The sequence below is a fragment of the Octopus bimaculoides genome, chromosome 9 (assembly GCF_001194135.2).
Source record: "Octopus bimaculoides isolate UCB-OBI-ISO-001 chromosome 9, ASM119413v2, whole genome shotgun sequence".
Lineage (NCBI taxonomy): Eukaryota > Metazoa > Mollusca > Cephalopoda > Octopoda > Octopodidae > Octopus > Octopus bimaculoides.
Window position 1 is genome coordinate 7,247,936 of NC_068989.1, and position 22,002 is coordinate 7,269,937.

The 22,002-nt window shown below is 38.8% G+C and overlaps 1 protein-coding gene across 3 annotated transcripts in view; it reads right to left on the reverse strand.

Moving 5' to 3' along the window:
* LOC106872330 (putative ferric-chelate reductase 1) overlaps positions 1 to 22,002 on the reverse strand; it is a 65,297-nt gene that overhangs the window by 9,600 nt on the left and 33,695 nt on the right. For all 3 annotated transcript variants that reach the window (XM_052970398.1, XM_052970399.1, XM_014919276.2), the window contains 11 exons: positions 20,210 to 20,456; positions 17,617 to 17,762; positions 16,681 to 16,769; positions 16,131 to 16,233; positions 15,062 to 15,274; positions 12,281 to 12,385; positions 8,692 to 8,845; positions 7,584 to 7,706; positions 7,291 to 7,406; positions 3,944 to 4,030; positions 2,961 to 3,029 (listed from right to left, as the gene is read on the reverse strand). In XM_052970398.1, coding sequence (XP_052826358.1) covers positions 2,961 to 3,029; positions 3,944 to 4,030; positions 7,291 to 7,406; positions 7,584 to 7,706; positions 8,692 to 8,845; positions 12,281 to 12,385; positions 15,062 to 15,274; positions 16,131 to 16,233; positions 16,681 to 16,769; positions 17,617 to 17,762; positions 20,210 to 20,399 — 1,395 coding nt within the window. In that variant the 5' untranslated portion in view covers positions 20,400 to 20,456. The remainder of the gene's footprint in view (positions 1 to 2,960; positions 3,030 to 3,943; positions 4,031 to 7,290; positions 7,407 to 7,583; positions 7,707 to 8,691; positions 8,846 to 12,280; positions 12,386 to 15,061; positions 15,275 to 16,130; positions 16,234 to 16,680; positions 16,770 to 17,616; positions 17,763 to 20,209; positions 20,457 to 22,002) is intronic.

Here is a 22,002-nt window from a genome sequence, read left to right on the forward strand (position 1 = left end):
TTTTTTTTTTTTTTTTTTGTGTGTTTTACTACATAAAGAGCACCAACCGCCTACCCTGAGTAATTACTGACAGCACATGCCTGCAACAAACAATCACTCACTGATAGATATCACTGACCTCAAAAAAGCCAAGTCATTGGCTCCACTTGACATACTTGTATAAGTAAATAATTTTCTTTTGTTTTGTTTCTTAAGAAGTGCATTTCATTTCCTTGACTAGAAAAAGATTAACAATTCTAGAAAGATTTGAGCTCACAAATGTGAAACAGTGAAGTACCAATCGTAAGACCCCCAACATAGCAGTGTATTACTTGTATTAAGCTTATATTTATACCTGTGTTATAATAAAGAAAGCTGTTTATTAATTAGTCTAGAGTATATAACTTTTACTAAAAAAAAAGCGATTATTAAAAATCCTGATTTTCATATATTTTTATCAAAATGTGGTTTTCAAATTTCTTTTATTATTTGAGATTTCAACTACAGAAAAAGTTTTAATTTACTATGGGAAGGCATTATTTAACACAGTGAGGTACCATTCTGCCATTATCCTTCCTATCTCTCTTACACTTCATGATACTTCATACAGACATATCAATGAAAACATATTTCCGATAGGTAAGTCCTTCAAGGAAATTATTGTTTGTATGATTATTTTTTTTACTAGTTTCAGTCATTTGACTGTGTCCATGCTGGAGCACGACCTTTAGTCGAGCAAATCGACCCCAGGACTTATTCCTTGTAAGCCTAGTACTTATTCTATCGGTCTACTTTTGCCAAGCCACTAAATTACGGAGATGTAAACACACCAGCATCGGTTATCAAGCGATGTTGGGGGGACAAACACAGACACACAAACACATATATATATATATATATATATATATACATGTATACGACAGGCTTCTTTCAGTTTCTGTCTGCCAAATCCACTCATAAGACTTTGGTCATCCCGAGGCTATAGTAGAAGACACTTGCCCAAGGTATCACGCAGTGGGATTGAGCCCGGAACCATGTGATTGGTAAGCAAGCTACTTACCCCACAGCCACTCCTGCATCTATACTGGATAGGAATTTTTTTTTTTTAAAATCATTTCTTCTCCAAAAGAAAAAAAAATCTTCTAATATGTATATACATACAATAAACTGAGAATTTTTACATGGTTAACTCAACATAATATCTGATATCTCCATTAATTCTAAGACTGTCTTCCAGTGCTTGCTATTATTTGAAATTTATGTTATTAAATAAATAATAGATACAAAAGGAAATTAGATGCAACATATCAGTAAAATTATACAAATTGGGAATTACATGTATAACATTATTTCACGAGTAGCAGAAAACCTTCTGCTGGTAAATTAAATATTGATTAATAATGAATTCACTGAAAGCTAAACTGATTAATCTAAAACAGTCTTTGGTTGCCCAACCTGCTAGAAATAGCAACCAAATCCCATTCAAATTACACCCTGCTATCTTAAGAAAAAAAAAAAAAAAAGGACAATGAGTAATGTAGTCTTAGGTGCACAATGCCTGAAATGAAGATAATGGACGAACATATATTGTATTGTTTGATCTGGTGTCTGTTCACTGCAAAGTTATAAAACATTCAGTCGGTATATGGAAGACGGTTTTGCTAGTTGCATGAGCTGAGGTGTCTATTTACAGCCAGGTAGACTGAGCCATACCCCACTAATTGTCTTAGCCAATTATTATAGCGGAATGTCTAGTGACAGGACATGATCCAGTCAGACTGAAGCAGTAGTCTCCAAATCCTGTTGTCATGATAAAACTGAACATGGCTACCATCACCATCCTTAACTGTTGAACATTACTGTCTCAAGTCCAAGGGCTCAAAGGGCCAGTTACTTGGTTTCTAAAGATCACAAGTGATTGAGAGCACAAAATTTCCTCTGAACAGGACACCAGTCCAATCATAAAGGGTAAAGACCCTCTTTGGTCATGAATGACCATGTGGTTGCACTCAGAAAGTTTCCCTCTGAGGCACAAGTCGAGGCAGGGTTGTTTGTGCAAGACCAGCAGTCACCCATGCACACTAGCCTTTCCTCTCCGTGCCACCGATGTTGTCCAAAGGGAAAGGCAAAGGCCATGATACAGCTTGGCACCAGTGATGTCACAACTCATTTCTACAGCTGAGTGAACAGGAGCAAAGTGAAATAAAGTGTCTTGCTCAAGAACACAACACACAGTCCGGTCCAGGAATCAAACTCACAACCTCATGATTGTGAGCCCGGCACTCTAACCACTGAGCCATGCGCCTTCTCATCATTGGTGGCAATCACACAGTGGGGGCACCAGCAATGGGTGGAGGAAGGAGGAAAGGCAAAGCAAGTCCTATCATAGTAAAGCTGAATGTGGTTATCATCATCATCATCATCAATCCTTGGTTAATTCAAATTACTCCAAAAGGAGCATTAGGTCAGTTTATCAGGCATATATATTCCTCCATGGATGGGATACTGGTCAGTCATACGATTTCTCATTTTTACTAGCAGGGTCGATGTGAAATGAAGTGATTTGCTCAAGAATACAACGCATTGCCTGGTCTGGGAATCGAAACCACAATCTTACGATCATGAGTCCAACACCCTAACCACCAAGCCACGGACATCACTATCTCAAGTTGTAGGATTTATGGAGCTGATTGTCTGAGATCACAACAACCTTTTTGAACAGAATATCAGTCCATTGTAGGCTCATTTGTTTACAACTGAATGAACTGTCATTAAGTGATTTACTCAAGAACGCAATGCATTGCCCAGTCCTGGAATCAAAACCATAATCTCAAGGGCATGACCCTTCACGGTTATAAGGTAGATATAGTTTACATCACACTAAAAGGGACAGTGATCAAAATGTCTGAGTTTCCTGCTTGACATAATCACTACAAGGTGAGGAGTCTGGTGTAAGAATCAGCCAAAAATGTTTTACTTACGATTATTAGGACACACACAAAGACGACAATCAGCATGATTGGATGAGCTCTGAGTGGGAGATAGGGAGCCTGGAAATATAACAGAGAGAGAGAGAGAGACATATTAGAAGGCATTTAAATAATAATAATAATTTCAAATTTTGGCACAAGACCAGCAGTTTCAGAGACGGGGGCAAGTTGAATACATTAACCCCAGTGTATCACTGGTACTTATTTTATCGACCCTGAAAGAATGAAAGTTTGAGCTGAGTGGGGGTGCTATATTCCTTTGTTCGAAAACATAAGGACAGAGGTTGTGTCGTATAGCCAGCTGGAGACGATGTCTCCTGGGGCTAAATTACAGCAACATTCATCCTAAACCAGGATTGCCATGTTATGTTGGCAAACATTCTTTACTACAAAGTACTGTTGCTGAATATCTCACGTTATGAGATTTAAAAATAGTAATATTTAAGGTTTGTTATTCAAAGTTCAACAAGTCAGCTAAATATGATGTTTTTCAGAAAAACCGTTCACCATTCAGTTTATTCATTTACTGTACCATTCATACACATTCTCCCAGAACTTGTACGCTTGAATAGTTTACAAGTGGTTTGTTGTCCAATTTTCATTTCACTAAGTAAATGGACTCGCAGTCACTTATAGGTTCATGGATCAAATTTCAGCTCGTTATGGGAGTTTAATTTTATTCAGGAAAAACTATTTGTTATTCAATTTGTTTGTCTAGAGAACTGCTCATATATTGGTACCCCATTGCACTTTATCTTATTGACTTTGAAGAGATGAAAGGCAAAGTCAAATTTGGCAGGATTTTAATCCAGAACATTCAGAACAACAAAATAAAGCATTCTGCCAAATGTCTCAAACGATTCTACCAATTTATCACACTTTTATTAATGATAGTTGTTAGTAGTGGTAGTAGTAGTAGTATAGAATGATGATGTTGCCAATGACAACAGATAAAGAGATGAAGGAAGACTTACCTCAACATATCCTCCTGCATCCACAAAGAAAAGGATGAAAGCCAAAATCATGAGCACAAACACTGACACCATACAGGGCCAGTAGACCTGAAAAGACAAAGGAGAAAAAAAAAGGGGTTCAGTTCTAATAGGGGTAGGGTGATATACAGAAAACACAGCTGAGTTGAGATAAAGATGACTGGAAAGGAAAGAATAAAGGAAAATCAAACTGTTTATAAAGGCACAGTAAAGAATTTGGATGGCAGAGTGAAAAGAGTAGTTTAGGCCCTGATTTGGTTGTGGGGTAAGAAGTTGGCTTCCTGACATGTTCCTGGAACAGCATTTGTCCATATGAGTCAAGCTGGCTCCAACCAAAAGGTTCACCAGGTTCCTCATGAATGCTGACCGCAATGTTTAGGTATAGACGTTCACCTGGTCTCTCATGAATGCTTAGGGGTAGAGGTTCACCAGGTCCCTTACGAATGCTGACCACATTCGGTCCTGCATTCACACTTTGGGCTTGAATGATCAGCAGCAGCTCAACTTGCTGACTATCAACCATCACTGAAAAGTTGCTGATCAAGTCACCACTGATTACTGGGGCAGATGTAGCCTGTCCGTGTAGGCGGTGAGCTGGCAGAAACGTTAGCACGGCGGGCAAAATACTTAGCATTATTTCGTCTGTCTTTACGTTCTGAGTTCAAATTCTGCCGAGGTCAACTTTGCCTTTCATCCTTTTGGGGTCGATAAATTAAGTACCAGTTACGCACTGGGGTCGATGTAATCGACTTAATCCCTTTGTCTGTCCTTGTTTGTCCCCGCTATGTTTAGCCCCTTGTGGGCAATAAAGAAATAAGATGTAGCTTGTCTTTGAAGTGGGCTCTAGAGACATGCTTTAACAAAAGCTAAGGGGAGCCCCACTCACAGTGATCTTCCAGCTGGTCAAACACCAACTTGGAATTCCTGAGGGTTCAGACCAACTGCTTGGCGCCTTGCGCAAATGTCTTCTACTTTAGTCCCAGGCCAAACAAAGCTTTTATAAATGGCAACTGTTGTACATATTTGTATGTATGTCAGTGTTACAGTCTCTTTGCTTTGATGTCATGTGTGATAGTTGTAAATGAGCGTAACCACCACGCAAGCGGAGTCCATTTCAAATCTCCAACAAAAACTTGTCTGATAATGTCAAACCGTCCAACCCATGCCAGCACAGAATGCCGACCTTAAACGATGATGATGATGACTTGGATCTCAGTTCAGATGAAATTCCGGTTAAGTAAATCAGGGGAGGTTATTCTCTCATTTACAAATCAAGTTATTTCCCTTACAATGCCTCAGCCATGGTAACACAATTTCATTAGTATTTCCTATCGGAAAGGTGATTTATTTTAATAAGGATAAAGGTTAAAAACCAATATTAATTAAAAATCAAATGGTTTCGGGAATGTCTCATTTAAGATTAGCTCTAAAATCGAATTACGTGACTCACAGAATTATCGAGAATTTAAAAATACTCCCGTCATGTACCATTAACTCTAATTAATATGCACACAAACCATGAAACCATTTAGGATTCAAATTACTTAATCAAATATAAATGCTTTTTTATTCACATTGTTTTGAATTAATCACGCTTTATCTCACAGCTTCGAAAATCGATTATGTGATTGCTTATTTTTGAAATGACCTTGTAGGGTAGGTGTGAGAGGCCTGACCTCTCCTGGCTGGTTTGACTATAGAACAGGGAGAATTTCGGGGGGGGGGGGAGGCAGATAGGGCTGGGTTTAAATGCTAATGGGATAATTAAAAAAACAAAACGGGTTCCCATGGTTACCTTTTTTTCTTACTATAAATAATTTTCTGTGCTGGTTTTAAAGCAGACATGCTAAATAAAGAACAATGTGTGTAGGTTCTAGATGTGGGTGTGGGGGAGGGGTGGGAAGACTAGACTGTCACAGCTGGGGCATCATTGATTCTAGCTAACCTTGACAGCAGCTGACATTAGGTTAAAACCATCACCACGACACAACTGCTACTACTACAAGTTTGTCCTTTGTTTTGCTGTCTATGTTCTGTTGCTTGAAAATTCAATAGAAGTGGGGGAGGTGGTGGTGCAGCAGCAGCTGTTGTTTAGTGTCGTGCAACTTTCACAACATGGTGGATTATGAGTTTTACACCTGCTGAGCTGAGAGCCCCTTCGGTCATGACTGACCATTGGATTGCACCAAGAAAGTTACCCTCCCAGGCACAAGTCTGGGCAAGGTTGTTTATGGAAGGCCAGCAGTCGCCCATGCAATCCGGCCTCCCCACTCCACCACAGCAGTTGTAAATGAGTATCGTCATCGTCATCATCATCATACAAGCAAGGTAATTCGTTTTTGACTGTTGCAGAGGACACGAACCCAGAATCTCTGAGGGCACACGCTTTGACAATGAAGATCATTTACGACCGTCATTTGATGTCGAGACAGCATGAGTTGCAAATGGGTATCACTTTTGTCATACAGGCAAAGTAGTTCGTTTTTGACTGTTGCAGACGACTTGTCAACCAAGTCACCACTGATTATTGGAGCAGACACTGCTTGATTTGAAGTCAGTCAGGTTTTAACAAAAGCTAAGGAGTACCTCACTCCCAGTGGTCATCCAATACTCCGGACACTAACCCAGAATCTCTAAGGGTACATGCTTCGACAATGAGAGTTATTTACAACCATCATTTGATGAATAGACAGCACAAGTTGCAAATGAGTATCACCATTGTCATATAAGCAAGGTAGTTCGTTTCTAGACGTCTGTGAAAATCATGTCTAATTAAGGGAAATGAGTAAAGGTTGGGAACAGGAAAGTCATCTGGCTGTAGAAAATCTGCCTCAACAGATTCAGTCTGACCCCATCACAAGCATGAAAAAGTGGATGCTAAATAATGTGTATACAGGCTTGGCCAAAAGTCACCTGACAGTAAATAAAAACCATTTAATTCCAGGATTTATTTATGTTTAACAACTGAATGAATTTAATAATAGCATCTAAATAAGAAACATCACGAACATTCTTCAAATTGAAGTCCTTCTTTCTCTTGATTGACACATTTTCCCATTCAAGTTAATACAGAATTACAAAATTCACATCATCAAAATCTCGAAGCTATGAGATAATACGTGATTAATTCAAAGCAATGTGAATAAATAGGTGTTAGATTTGATGGGGTAGTTTGGATGCTTAAAGGTTAAATGCAAGAGGGTAAATGCTCTCAGATGCTGCCAAAACTTACATGAAATCTTCCTATCAAAGAGGAGAAATGATCACATGAAAGGCTGTGGAAAGAGAAAAGAGAAACAGAGAGAAAAAGAAAAGCGAAACAAACTTACCACAAACCAGTATCGTTTTTCAAGGAAGCGACTGTTGGGCCACATTCTCTTGTAGTACATTGACATTAAGCAGCCAATAGGAGCACACACTATCCAGGCCAATATCATCAGAATTACTGCAAAAAACACAATAATATTGGAAGAATATCTGAGAAAATGTCCGTCTTTTAAATGATCATCACAGTCCCATGTCAGTTGATATTCAGATTTACTCCACACCTGGACAGGTGAGACAACCACGTCTCCCTTGTTATTCAGATTTGGTGAAAATGATAATTTATATCACTACTTACCATGAGCTTTAGCAATGGGGTATCTTGAAATACCAGAGATATCTTCAGTTTCTGACAGGTCCACTTCTTCCACTGAGACAATTGGTACACGACCAATGCCAAGACCGTGTTCTGTCTTCTTACCTGGAATACAAGAATGCAGAGTCAGTTAAAACTATTATTATCAGTATAATCAACATATTCTCCTCTCAGATTCACACACTCATTGCAGCCATCCTTCAGTTTTTCTAAGCTCTGTAAAAGAACTCAGAAGGTTGGGCCTTCAACCAGGCCTTTCACAAAACCCTTAAAGCCAGGAACTTTACATCACCCCCTCGTAAGTATATCTGGTCTACCCTTCATACAGCAATAAAAACATGGTAGATACATCCTATTATTACTACTGTTGTTGTTGTTGTTGTTGTTGTTTAGTGACAAATCAGCCCTGATCGAGCAAGATGATCTGGCTGTAGCCATACTTGTTGTAATATTCAGATAAAGTGTATGCAAGACCCTTATCCAATGTGTCCTTTTTTTTTTTTTAAATACAACAGAATGGTGACCCCTTAAACAGTGTGGCATGTTTGGTGGTAAGACTCCAGTTCAGGAATTTAGAGGAGTATGGAATTACTCTTAGCCACCACAATTCTTAGATTCCCAACAAAGAAAGCTATTACTTCCTTACCATAAAGGAATGTGATGATTCTGGTTTCTTACCAAGAAAAGAATGCCTGGTTCCCTTTTAATAAAGGAGATACACCAGATTCCCTAGCTAGAAAATTTTAGAGTTCCTAGTTCTCTTCCAAGCCAAAAAAAAAGAATCTCCTGGATTGCAACCAAAAAGAGAATCTTGGTTGCCTACCAAGAAGGAGACCCTTATTCCCCACAAAAAAAGGAGTACCCAGTAGGAGTACCCTACAAAAGAAATGTACCTAGTACTTTGTTCTAAAAGAGCATGCTCCTGTCTTCATATCAAAAATGTTGTTCCTATCTCCCTATCAATCTCCATGGTTCCCACCAAAAATGGATCTGCTCCTGGTTGGTAAAGTCTTGGTAGGGCCATCTCACAAGGAGACATTGTACGAGTTTGGGTTCTGTGATGGTGTTAAAGAGAGAAATCTGAACTTACCGTCCCATGCTTTACCTCCGCCCAACAACACGTGCCATTTGCCTTCCTTCAACATGTAGTCATGTTTGTTGCCAGCACTTTTCTGGATATGGAACAAGCATCGTAGACGGTTGTTGTAGTGGGATCCAGTTTCAAAGACAATTCCTTTTTTGGGCTGATGGAGAAGAGAGAGAGAGAGATTAAAAAAATATGAAAATATGAGACAAAAGGAAGAGAAAAAGAGAGGAAGATAGGACAGAGAAAAAAGAGTTTAAAAAAGCAAGAAAGGAGGAGAGAGGATGAGTAAGGGACAGAGAGAGAGAGAGAGAGAGAGATAAAGGCATAAGGGAGAAGTGAAAGAAGAAAATAGGAGAGAAGTGAAAAGAAAGAAACAGAAAGAGAAACGAGGAGAAAGTGAGGAGAAATAAATTAACAATAGTTGATGATATTAAATATGTTTTATTAAAACAGTTTGATTAATTGATTGAATTTTAATAATTTCCACGGTCAGCCTGTGATTCAATACAAATGAGACCAGTTCTGACCGTTGTTATGCTCAATATGTGACTAAATATTATGCATCCTGCATACATTAGTTGGACTGACATCCTCATCTTGATTGTTGCTTTCACTACATTTCAGCTGTTGTCTGCTTCGGCCTTCTTCAGGTATCTGGAGTTGAATTCGGTTGTAATTCAACAGAATTTCTACCCCGGGGAAACGTTAGCATGCCAGGCGAAATGCCTGGGGCCACACCAGGTTCCATTGTCTGCTTTGGCTTGGCTTCTATGGCTGGATGCCCTTCCTAACACCAACCGCTTTATAAAATGCACTGTGTGCTTTTTACGTGGCACCAGCACCAGTGTTATGTCAAAAAAAAAAAAAAATGGATCAAAGGTCCTTCTCAAGACAGGCTCATGGAGCTGGCTTCTCAGATTTTGCAGTGTGTGTATTCTCTCCCTGGATGGGATGCCAGTCTCTCACAGGAACACTCATTTTCGCCAGCTGAGTGGAGTGGAGCAGCAAGAAATGAAGGGCTTTGCTCAAGAACATAATGCATCACCTGGGTGAGGAATTGAAACCACAATCTTACAGTCATGAGTCCAAGACCCTAACCACTATGCCATACACCTCCACAGCAATGTGAAATGAAGTGTTTTGCTTAAGAAAACAATGCATTGCCCAGTCCAGGAATTGAAACCACAACCTTACAATCATGGGTGCAACACTCCTAACCACTAAGTCATATGCCTCCAGAGTGTGTGATGTGGTGGTTATGATATAACTGGTTGGCCTCTCAGATAATGGTGTGTGGGAGAAAGAAGGAGAAGAAAAAGCAAAGGAGAGAAGGAAGGTGAGAGAGAAGGAGAAGGAGGAGAAAAAGGAAGTAAAGAAAGAAAGAAACGAGAAGACAAGGAAAGGTGAAATGGAAGAAAAATGTGGAAGAACAAGAAAATGAAGAAAGCAGAACAACAACAACAACAAAAAGAAGAATTCGAAGAACAAAAAGAAGGAAAAAGAAGGATGGACAGAAAAAAATGACAATTAACAAAAATAAGAACTAAACAAACAACAGTAGTGGTGGTGGTAGTAGTAGTGATGGTAGTAGTAGTAGAAGTGGTGGTGGTGGTGGTAGTAGTGGTGGTGGTGGTAGTAGTAGTAGTGATGGTAGTAGTAGTAGTAGAAGTGGTGGTGGTGGTAGTAGTAGTAGTGGTGGTGGTGGTAGTAGTAGTAGTAGTGATGGTGGTTGTAATATCAGTGGTGATCGTAATAACGGTGGTATGGTAGTGGTACCGAGAGTAGTAGTAGCAGACAAAGCTATGAAGTGGGCAGCAAGTGATCTGAACTACCCAGGTGCATTATTAATGTAGTCAATGATAAATACCCCTGGATACGATATATCAACTTGTATCCTACAATGTTATTGGAATCTATTGACATATATTGGAAGATGGCCAAAACCATTGATGTTCTTTGCAGAGATTAAGGATTTGAAACGATTGAGAAATTCTGTTGAAATTGGTTGATTCCAAGCCAATCACTTGTGTTTAGACATGTCTGTATAAACTTTCAATAATTCTTTGACATCTTGGAAGATGGCCAAATGTCGTTAAACTTGTACTTTTATAGGAAGTGCGGTGAGAATAGAATGGTAGGATGGCGGGAAGTGTAGGGTATCTGATTTAAAGGCATTTACATTATGTCCTTCTATGTTCTGAGTTCAAATCTTGCAAGAACCAACCAACCAACCCTTATGTTCCGCTTAGACTGATAAAATAAGTAACAGTAATATATTGGGGGTTAGTTCAGTCAATAATATATGATATTTATTAGTATATAAAAATGCACTGCTATGTTAAAACTATAGTTTGTAAAAAAAAGAATTTTAGTATGTTCCATCATATGTTTAGGAGTGGCTGTGTGGTAAGTAGCTTGTTTACCAACCACATGGTTCTGGGTTCAGTCCCACTGCGTGGCACCTTGGCTAAGTGTCTTCTACTTTAGCCTTGGGCCAACCAAAGCCTTGTGAGTGGATTTGGTAGACGGAAACTGAAAGAAGCCCATCGCATATATGTATATATATGTGTGTGTTTGTCCCCCCAACATCGCTTGACAACTAATGCTGGTGTGTTTACGTCCCCGTAACTTAGCGGTTCGGCAAAAGAGACCGAAAGAATAAGTACTAGGCTTACAAAGAATAACAAAGAATTTAGTAGAATAACTTAGTTATCATTCAGCTAGTGTTAGGAACATAAATTGTGACTAAGGTTTGGTGAAAGATTTTAATTCAAAACTTTTGAAAACAAGATATTTTTACTACAGAGCCTGAGGTAGTTTCAGCCAGGTTGGTATCAAAAGGGTTAAAGTAAAGGGTTTGTTGAGTAACATTGGGCCCTAAACAACAGACAACTGAAGAGGTGGTAAAAGTGACACACTGATAACTGTGGAACTTATGTACTGGGCCTGAGATGATAAAAAACCAAAAAAACAAATGGTCATGGCAGGAGAGCCTTTGATTACAGGTCGACTTAATTGAGGATGGTCCAGGGTTTAACCCTTTAGTATTCAGATTATCATCATCATCATCTTTTCATGTTTATTTTCCAAACTGATATGGGTTAGACGGTTTGACAAGAGATGGCCAGCTGGAGACCTGCACCTGGCTCCGGTCTGTTTTTGGCTTGGTTTCTACAGCTGTATGCCATTCCTAATGTGAACCACTCCATAGAAAGTGGTGGGTGCCTTTTACATGCCACCGGTACTGGCCACGACTATAATTTCACTCAGCCTGATGTGTCTTCTCAAGCACAGCAAATCACCAAAGGTTTCAGCCAGGTGTCATCACCTCCGTGAGACACATCTAACGATCATGCTCGTCAAATGTTATTGATATTATTTTGAATTAATCATAAATTATGTTGTAGCTTCAAGATTTGGACGACGTGATTGTCTATTCTTAGAATGACCTTGTACAGTGGGTGTGAGGGGCCGGCACTGGTCAGTTTGAACATAAAGCAGGTAGAATGTTTTGGCCAGATCTGACCCGGTTTAAATGCTAAAAGGTAAAACAATAACAACAACAACATTAACTGGCAGTAGCTCTACTTACCTCTTTTAATTCCATGATATCGTTTACTCCTCTGATGTAGGAAAGTGAAACAGATACGACTCCATGTTTGAAATCCTCAATGCAGTCAAACGCATAATCATCACCCTGGGTAACAAAAAGAAACTCAAATTATCAGACATCATGGCTATCTTGGGTAGCTATATAGCTGCTGTCATTACCCCATTATCATCATCATCAATGTCGTTTTAACATCCACTTTTTTATGCTTGTTTCTATGGAGTTTTTTTTTTTTCAAGGCAGATTTTTCTACAGCTGGATGCCTTTTCCATCACCAACCCTAACCTCTTTCCAAGCAAGGTAATATTTCCCTACGGCCAGACATGTTTTTATGGAAGACTGGAAAGAAACAACACTGCTTGTTTGACAGTGACGCTCATTTACAACTTTACAACTATTGCACAATGTCAAGACAAGGAAACACACACACACACGTGTGTGTGTGTACATAAATGACGTCAGCCTTCTATACTGGCATAGGTTGGATGGTCTGACAGGTGTGGCTGGGTAGAAGACGACACCAAACTTCTTTGTCTGTTTTGGCTTAGTTTTTACAGCTGGATGCCCTTCCTAACATGAACCACCCTGAAGAGGGACGGAGTGCTTATTATACACACACACACACACAAGCACACGTATATTCAAATACGAATGGTAAAATTTCTTCAAAGTGTTGCCCCAGCATGGCCACAGTCTAACGACTGAAACAAAATAAAGATTAAAAGATAAAAGCCAGCGTGGAAACTTAGGAAAGCTCTGGCATAAAAAGTGGAGCACAACAGCTACAAAAAAAATATAATAATAATAATAAAAAATATAAAAAAACCCATCCCATTCATGGTGTGTTGTGGAAGTTAAAAAATATAGATATAAAAAAAATGGAAAAGAACAAAAAAAAAAAACAGCTCATAATGACAATGAGGTGGGAGTGTGAAAGGTGTTAGAGGGAAGGGTAGGAGGAGAGACAGGTTGGATTGAAAATGTCTCTCTGCGACAGATTAAAACACAAGAGAAACAGTCATGAGTCTTGCCTTTTCAGTTTTATTTTTATTTCATTTTATTTCACTCCAAAGATTTCAGATAACAATGGCGGCACATGGCACAGTGGTCAGGGTGTTGGTTTGGATTGCCTGGACTGGGCAACGCATTGTGCTCCTGGGCAGAACACTTCATTTCACATTGCTGTGGAGGTGCATGGCTTAGTGGTTAGGGCGTTGGACTCCTGATCCTGAGATTATCCTAACATTATCCCAAGCCACTTCTAGCAAGGCTACGCAAGCCCCCTGCCAAGGCTTTGCGACCTCTCCAAGGGGTCGGGAACCACCGGTTGGGAACCCCTACTCTAAAAAGATGACGATGAGATAACAAGGAGTGCCTCAGTGATAGGGATTCATACACAATGTATTCCAAGGAGTGCTCAAGAAGTGGGTGAGTACAGAAATGGCAAAGGAAATGAATATGCAGAAACGAAACCTCCTTTTCTATTATTCATTAAAATTACTCAAAGTTTCACACATACACAATGGGATTCCATACAGTCCCCGTCTACTAAGGCATTGGTCAGCCCAAAACTATAGCAGAAGAGGCCACACAACCAGAATGGACCTGACCGTCAACTAGTTGCAAAGTGAACATCTCAACCACACAGGTCATGTTTGTACCTCTGTGTGTATATGTGTGTGTACGTGATGATGATATAGAAGCAATAATTATAACGATATAGAATCCGGAGACTTGTTCATCCTCAAAAATTATTTCTTTTTATTTTACGATTTCATACAGCATATATAATACAGTTCTATATTTAAGAGATGAGGAATTATGTACATTATTTACATTTGACGGATATTTCTCCTCATCTTGTTTGTTGTTAAAACAACATTTCGACTGATATACCCTCCGACTTTCATCAGGTGTCTTGGGGAAATTTCGAACCTGGGTTCTCATTCTTATGATATTTTTCAATATTATTATTATTATTATTTATTTTTCAGGTCACTGCCCGGAATCGAACTTGGAATCTTGGGGTTAGTAGCCCGCACTATTAACCACTACGCCATATGATCATGGGCATTCCAAAGTTGTCTGGAGGCCATGGTTGAAGCCAATGGTGATTTTATTGAATAAATTTACTCTTTAGTATTTCAAGATATTTTTATGTAATTTTGGTAAATATATCTGTTAAAATGAGATGTCAGTGTTATTTTCATTTTTACGTAATTTAGACAATATATTCAGCAGGGGCTAATGCAACTTTGCACCACTTTTTGAAAAATGCATTTTTTTAAAAATATTTTTTCAGATTCTTACGTTTTAGATGTTGGAGATTACGAATATGCAAAAAAAACAAAAAAAAAACAAATTATGCTTATTTAAGGCAAACACAAGTAATTTCAATTTGCATATGTTCATCAATTCGCTACAATCTCTTCAAAGTAACCAAAATCAAAATTTCAAATTCGGGAGTGGGGGGGTGAAATTTAAAAATATTCGTTTTGTGCATATTCGTAATCTCTGACATCTGAAACGTAGAAATCCGAAAAAATATTTTTAAAAACATGCATTTTTCAAGAAGTGCAAAACTGCATTCGTCCCATTCACTGCACCCTGTATATATAATGTCTTTCAGTCATGCGACATGTGCAGAGTAACTAAGGCACATATACATCACATAAAGATTTAAAGAAAAACTAAAACAGGAGAAATGTTGAAAAGATGTAAGACAGACTTCCTTACCACAGTAATTCACAGATATTCACTTACCTCATATGTATCATCAGAGAGAGCAAATGTCATCCAGACATTGTGAATTCGGCCTGTAGCCATACTCATTTCCACCTCTATGACATTGTCAATGCTCTTCCAGGTTACAATGTACTTGCAGTTCAGCTCCCAACATCCTTCTGGCTCCCGATAGCAACCACGAGTCTTGCCACAGTCGGCTGTATTGATCTGCTTCGTTAAGGGAACGATGTTCTGAAATGTGGAAAATTGGGCTGAAATTAATATACCGTATAATACTCAAGTAATAGTCAATCTCAGGTAAAAGTCAACCTCCCATTTTTGGCCAAAAAACTGGGAATTTTCCAGACCCCATATAAAAGTCAACCCTAGTATTTCACAAACAACAGGACAACATTTGTGGGTCAAGATATCGTACTATCCTGTACGTAGAAATAACGGTTACAAAATTGTATGGTAGCCACAGAATGTGACAAGACTGGCGCTTTGAAATGCAGGTTCTACTCATTTCTGCCAGCTGAGTGGACTGGAGCAATGAGAAATCAAGTGTCTTGCTTAAGAACACGAGATGCCAAGAATCAAACTCATGGTCTTATGATTGTCAGTCTAATACCCTAACCACTGAGCCACGTGCTTTTATGGGCTTATTGATAATTAACAAGAAAATGTATAAATATGTGTTATACGAGAGAGAGAGAGAGAGAGAGAGAGTGAGAGAGAGAGAGATAGAGAGGAAGTCAGTGTATATGTGATTAAATCAATCATTAACCCCCGACCTCTCTTTCTTTCTTTCTCTCTCTGTAGATATTAATGCATAAAGTTGGCACTAACGAGTAGGTTCAATTAAAATGTTACAGAAACAATTAAGCAGTGGGAAAACAAAGAAAAAGAGAAAAGAAATTAAAAAGCTAACAAAAGAGAATAACAGCCAAATCTCCCTCAAATTCCATCTGGCCATCTTAGAAAAGAACCTATTGGTTAATGTGCATCCAGGTTTCCCTGTTCATATGAAAGAGACAAGATGGTCATGGCTGGAATGCCTAACAAAGAAATAAAACCAAAATTAAGAAGAACTTATAAAGTTGCTCACCTCTTGGGGTACTTTTGGTAAAGGTAGGTCCTTAGTGTGGTCAAGAACTATTGCTGACCTTTCTCTAATCCAGAAGGTTTGGAAATCTCTTGAAATGGTAAAACTGCAAAAAAAAAAAAATCCACAAGATATCTCAAAGATTCTTAAATGTTATGCTTTACCATTAAAATAATTTGTCTAAATATAATCCAAAAACGTGAACAAATATGTTTTTTTTCTTTTTTGTTTGCAACATGGTCATGTGGTTAAGAAGCTCGCTTTGCAAACATGTTTCAGGTTCAATTCAACCACACGGCACCAGATGCAAGTGTGTTCTACTTCAGCCCCAGACCAACCAACGCCACATGGGTTGATTTGGTAGGTGAAAACTCAAATAAGTAAAAGACACTTGCCTGAGGTGCCACGCAGTGGGACTGAACCCGGAACCATGTGGTTGGGAATGGGAAACAAGCCCCTTAACACACAACCATGCCTGTGCCAATTATTCTTACACAGAATGAAAAAACATAAAAATTCCCAGAATGGTGAATGTAAAGAATGCAATACTTACAGAAAATAGACATGGCCAACATATTTATCCACAGTCCAGAAAAAGGAAATATTTGATAATAGTTTGTTGTTGGTCTTCACATAGCCATCCTGGAATAAAAAAGACAAAGAAATGATAGTTGCATTGTCATTTGCCTATACCCTTCCTCCCCCAAGAACAACATTATCTAAGCCAGCGTTCCTTAAACTTTTCCCATTCATGACCCCATTTTTCATCTGGAGATTTTTGCGCAACCCCAGGTAATATCAAATAAAACATACAAATAAACGCATAAAGCATTTTTTTTTTTTTTGCTGTACAATATACTTATATTATTTATATTATTTACTCTCTTTTACTTGTTTGAGTCATTTGACTGCGGCCATGCTGGAGCACCGCTTTTAGTCGAGCACATCGACCCCAGGACTTATTCTTTGTAAGCCTAGTACTTATTCTATCGGTCTCTTTTTGCCGAACCGCTAAGTTATGAGGACGTAAACACACCAGCATCGGTTGTCAAGCGATGGTGGGGGCACAAACACAGACACACAAACACACACACACACAAATATATATATATATACATACGACGGGCTTCTTTCAGTTTCTGTCTACCAAATCCACTTACAAGGCATTGGTTGGCCCAAAGCTATAGTAGAAGACACTTGCAGTGGGAATGAACCTGGAACTATTTTTGCCAGCTGAGTGAACTGGAGCAACGTGAAGTAAAGTGTCTTGCTCAAGAACACAACGCACCACCGGGAATCGAACTCACAATCTTGCGACCTTGAGCCAAGTACCCTAACCACTAAGCCACTACACAACACAATCAGGCCACATACAATCACCATGCAACAAATTCAGGTTAGGTGGTGAACGCATAGGAATCCAATCTATTTGAAGCGCAAATACAAAAAACAATTTTTAAAAAAATGAAAACATCAAAAGAATACTTACACCTGATACTTCTTTACAATTCTGGATCATAACCGCTCGTTCAGCACCCAGGAATGTGCCCTGGGGCTTGTTATCATTACCAGAAAGTTTCCTGGCTACAATCTGGAAATCTTGAAATTTACTGCCATCTATAGATGACACAGTCACTGGAAATACAATGTTTATATATGTATAAGTTTATCACTTTTTAAAGTTATCTCTATATATAACAAAGAATTTAGTAAAATAACTTAGTTATCATTAAGCTAGTGGTAGGAACATAAATTGTGACTAAGGTTTGGTGGAAGATTTTAATTTAAAACTTATGGAAACAAGACATTTGTACTACAGCGCCAGAGGTGATTTCAGCAGGGTTGGTATCGAAAGGGTTAAATGCTTTATGAGTCATTTCATTGTATATCATCTCAGTGATTATAGCATCAGGCTCACAATCATGAGGTGGTGAGTTCAATTCCTGGACCGGACTGTATGTTGTGTTCTTGAACAAGACAATTTATTTCACGTTGCTCCAGTTCACTCAGCTGTAGAAATGAGTTGCGACGTCACTGGTGCCAAACCGTATCATGGCATTTGCCTTTCCCTTGGATAACATTGGCTGCATGAAGAGAAGGGAGGGTAGTATGCATGGGTGACTGCTGGTCTTCCATAAACAACCTTGCCTGGACTTGTGCCCCAGAGGGGAACTTTCTCGGTGCAATCCCATAGGGGGTCTTTACCCATTTTTTACATATTACATAATAACTTTTCCTTCTAGAGGGACAAGACCTGAAATTTTGGGAGTACAGACTAGTTGAATGCAGAATGGCCCTATATCTTTTCTCTAATAAGACACCTGTGCCCATCCCTCTGCCTCCAACACCTGACACAAATCCACCTCCCCACCTCTCTCAAATACATTTCTGAGCGAAGTTCACAGGCCCTACCCTCATCCCGCTTGACCCAGTAATTTGTTTAAGAACCCCCATGTTGGGAACTGATAATTTGGAGCAAAACTCTGATAATTTTTTTGGCCAATAACTGATAAAGGATGAGCATTCTTCTATTTGTTTCAGTCATTTGACTGTGGCCATGCTGGAGCACCGCCTTTAGTCGAACCCAGGAATTATTCTTTATAAGCTTAGTACTTATTCTATCAGAATCTTTTGCCAAACTGCTAAGTTATGGGGACGTATACACACCACCATTGGTTGTCAAGCGATTTTGGAGGACAAACACACACAAATATATATACACATACATACATACACACACACATTATATATATAAATATATATATATATATAGTTAGAATTTACAATAAAACAAAACAAAAGATGAAGACGGGTGTGTAAAGAAGCAATTGTATTACTTTAACGCTCGGGAAGTGAGAAAGTCTTTAACATTTCGAGCCTACGCTCTCCAACAGACAGGAACACAGAAGTAAGCAGAGAGAGAAAACAAAAAGGGTTTAGTGGCTAGCGATCAATCATACAACAGGCTTCTTTCAGTTTCTGTCAACCAAATCCACCTATGAGGCTTTGGTCAGCCCAAGGCTATAGTAGAAGACACTTGCTCAAGGTGCCATGCAGTGGGACTGAACCCAGAACCATATGCTACTCCTGCACATCGTCTTGCATGCAATTTTTTTCCATGTGTTCCTTTGCTGTTCTTTTGTGCATTTTTCACTTTTATATGTTTTCACATCAGGGTGCCCTACTTATTGCTAACTAACCAACAACGAAGGACAATTTTGAAGCTTGTTATGTTTGTTTGTTTGTGCAGTCAGGCAAACCGATTCTGCGTACTCAACCTAGTTTGGTGGATTAATAAATTTATCAACCAGTTGTCCTAAATTCATGTTTGAGTGATTAAGTAGTGGGAAGAGCATTTATTTCAGAAATTATATATATATATATATATATATATATATGGGAGAATTTACGAAAAAAACAACAGACGAGGACAGGTGGTGTAAACACCAAATGGATGTATTAGTTTAACGCTCGGGAATAGAGAAAGTCTTTAACGTTTCGAGCTACGCTCTTCAACAGAAAGAAATAAGGAGAAAGACAAGGAGAAAAAAACAAGGAGAAAAAATATATAAATGTAGTGGTCAGCGATCTATCATGGTGACCGCCGGACAGAAAGTTCACACATGAGAGCTAAGAAAAAAGGGAGATTAGACAGTAGGTAAAGGAAAGTAAAGGAAAATATGTCCATCTGACTGTCAGCTTAGTTGTTCTAAGTTGACAGTCAGACAACTAAGTTGACAGTCAGTTAGACAACTAAGTTGACAGTCAGATAGACAGCTAAGTTGACAGTCTGACAACTAAGTTGACAGTCAGATAGACAGCTAAGTTGACAGTCTGACAACTAAGTTGACAGTCAGATAGACAGCTAAGTTGACAGTCTGACAACTAAGTTGACAGTCTGACAACTAAGTTGACAGTCTGACAATTAAGTTGACAGACAGACAACTGGATATAGACGGTTAGATAACCAGGTAGAGAGAGAGAGATGACCAGAAACACAGGCAGATAACTGGACAGATAGCAAATTAAATATGCCTAACAAATATAGGAAAAACTTTAGACAAATTAAAAAGTGTTTTTACCTGTCAATGCAACATTAGGCTTGTAGAATTTGGACGAAACATGAATTTTAAAAGGGCAGGATCCTGACTGTGGAGTAATTGATGCGGAGACTGGTGCCATGGAACTACAATCAATGTCAATGGATAAGACGGTGCCAGTGAATAGGAGCAGCAGAAGGATTCTGGTAACCGTTGGAGACATGATGGTCATCAGGAATTAAACTCAGCTGGAATATCAATTTCTCATCAAGGACTTGTATGGAATTTTCTGTGGGAAAGAAAAGGTGAGAATAAATTAGAAACATGGAAGTAATGTGAGATGGTAAACATGGTGCTCAAAGACATTCCATATCGTTCTTCTCTCAAGCATCATGCATCAAGAACAACAGTATCTTAAATGACATGCTGTTTCTACGACAATAGTATATGATTTAAAGAAGATTCAACAGCTATATCTAGCAGATCTATGAGATGGTAAAACATGATGCATACAAGGAATAGTAACACAAAATGGTAACATGAGGGGATAAGATGTCAAGTGAATGAGAAATGGTAAAATGATGATGGGAAACTGTAAAATGTAATGGAATGGTAAATTGACTGTAAAAAATGAGGGGAAGGAGGAATAGTGGTGGTGGCTTTGGTGGTAGTAGTAGTAGTAGTATTGGATCATGCAGTGTAACAGCATGTCATTGCATCCACCATTTGCATGGCACCATGGGCAAGAATTTTCTATTATAGCCTCAGTCTAACCAAAGATTCAGTGGATTTGGTAGATGGAAACTGAAAGAAGCCCATCATATGTGCACATGTGTGTGTGTGTGTGTGTGTGCTTGATCGCTAAATGCACAAGTTTTTTTTTTTTTTTTCTCTGTTTATTTTCTCATATTCCTTTCTGTTGAAGAGCGTAGGCTCGAAACATAAAAGACTTTTACATTTTTCCCCAAGCGTCAAACAAATACACTTGCTTGTTGTTCAGACACTGGTCTTCGTCTTTTTACGTGGCACCATCACCAGTGCTTTTTATGGGGTACCATCGCCAGTGTTTCTTTATATGGCACCAACACCAGTGCTTTTTATGTGGCACTAGCACCGGTGCTTTAATGATAATGGTTTAACAGTTCAGAATGAAGAGAGAAATAAATCTATTCAGCATTTAGCATGAGCTAAATGGGAACTGAATAATCTGAACAAACCCTTTCGTATAAAGTTTTTCTGATTTGTATCTTGACAAAGAGTTTGTTTATCATAAAGCCAAAATCTCGTATAAACATTAAGGAGAATAAACAGACACAAGAACTGAAGAGTAGCAGAGTATTTTAGCCAAGGTGAATGGCACTTGCTGCCTTCATCAGGCACATATCCAGAATTAAAACATCCAGCAATAAGAACAAGTCTACATACAGACATTACACAGATATACACATATTCCTGTACAATTAGAACACTATACACACACACACATACATACACACACACACACTCGTGTATATGTGTAAGAATTTCTGGAACTCTATGACCAATATAGACACTATCTAAATAGAAGGATTCCATCTGTGCTTTTTGGTTTAGTAGAACTTTCTTGGTGAAATGAACTTCTTAATAACAAACTGCTGTTAGCTGTTTGACTAGCTGGATGGATGAGGCAGATGAGGAGGAGGAAGAGAGAGGAGGAAGAGAGAGGAGGAGGAGGAAGAGAGAGGAGGAGGAGGAAGAGAGAGGAGGAGGAGGAAGAGGAGATCTTTGATGATAGAGTCATGATAAGGAAGAGAAGTGGCGGTGATAGGGCGGGGGTGAAATTTGGACAACAATTC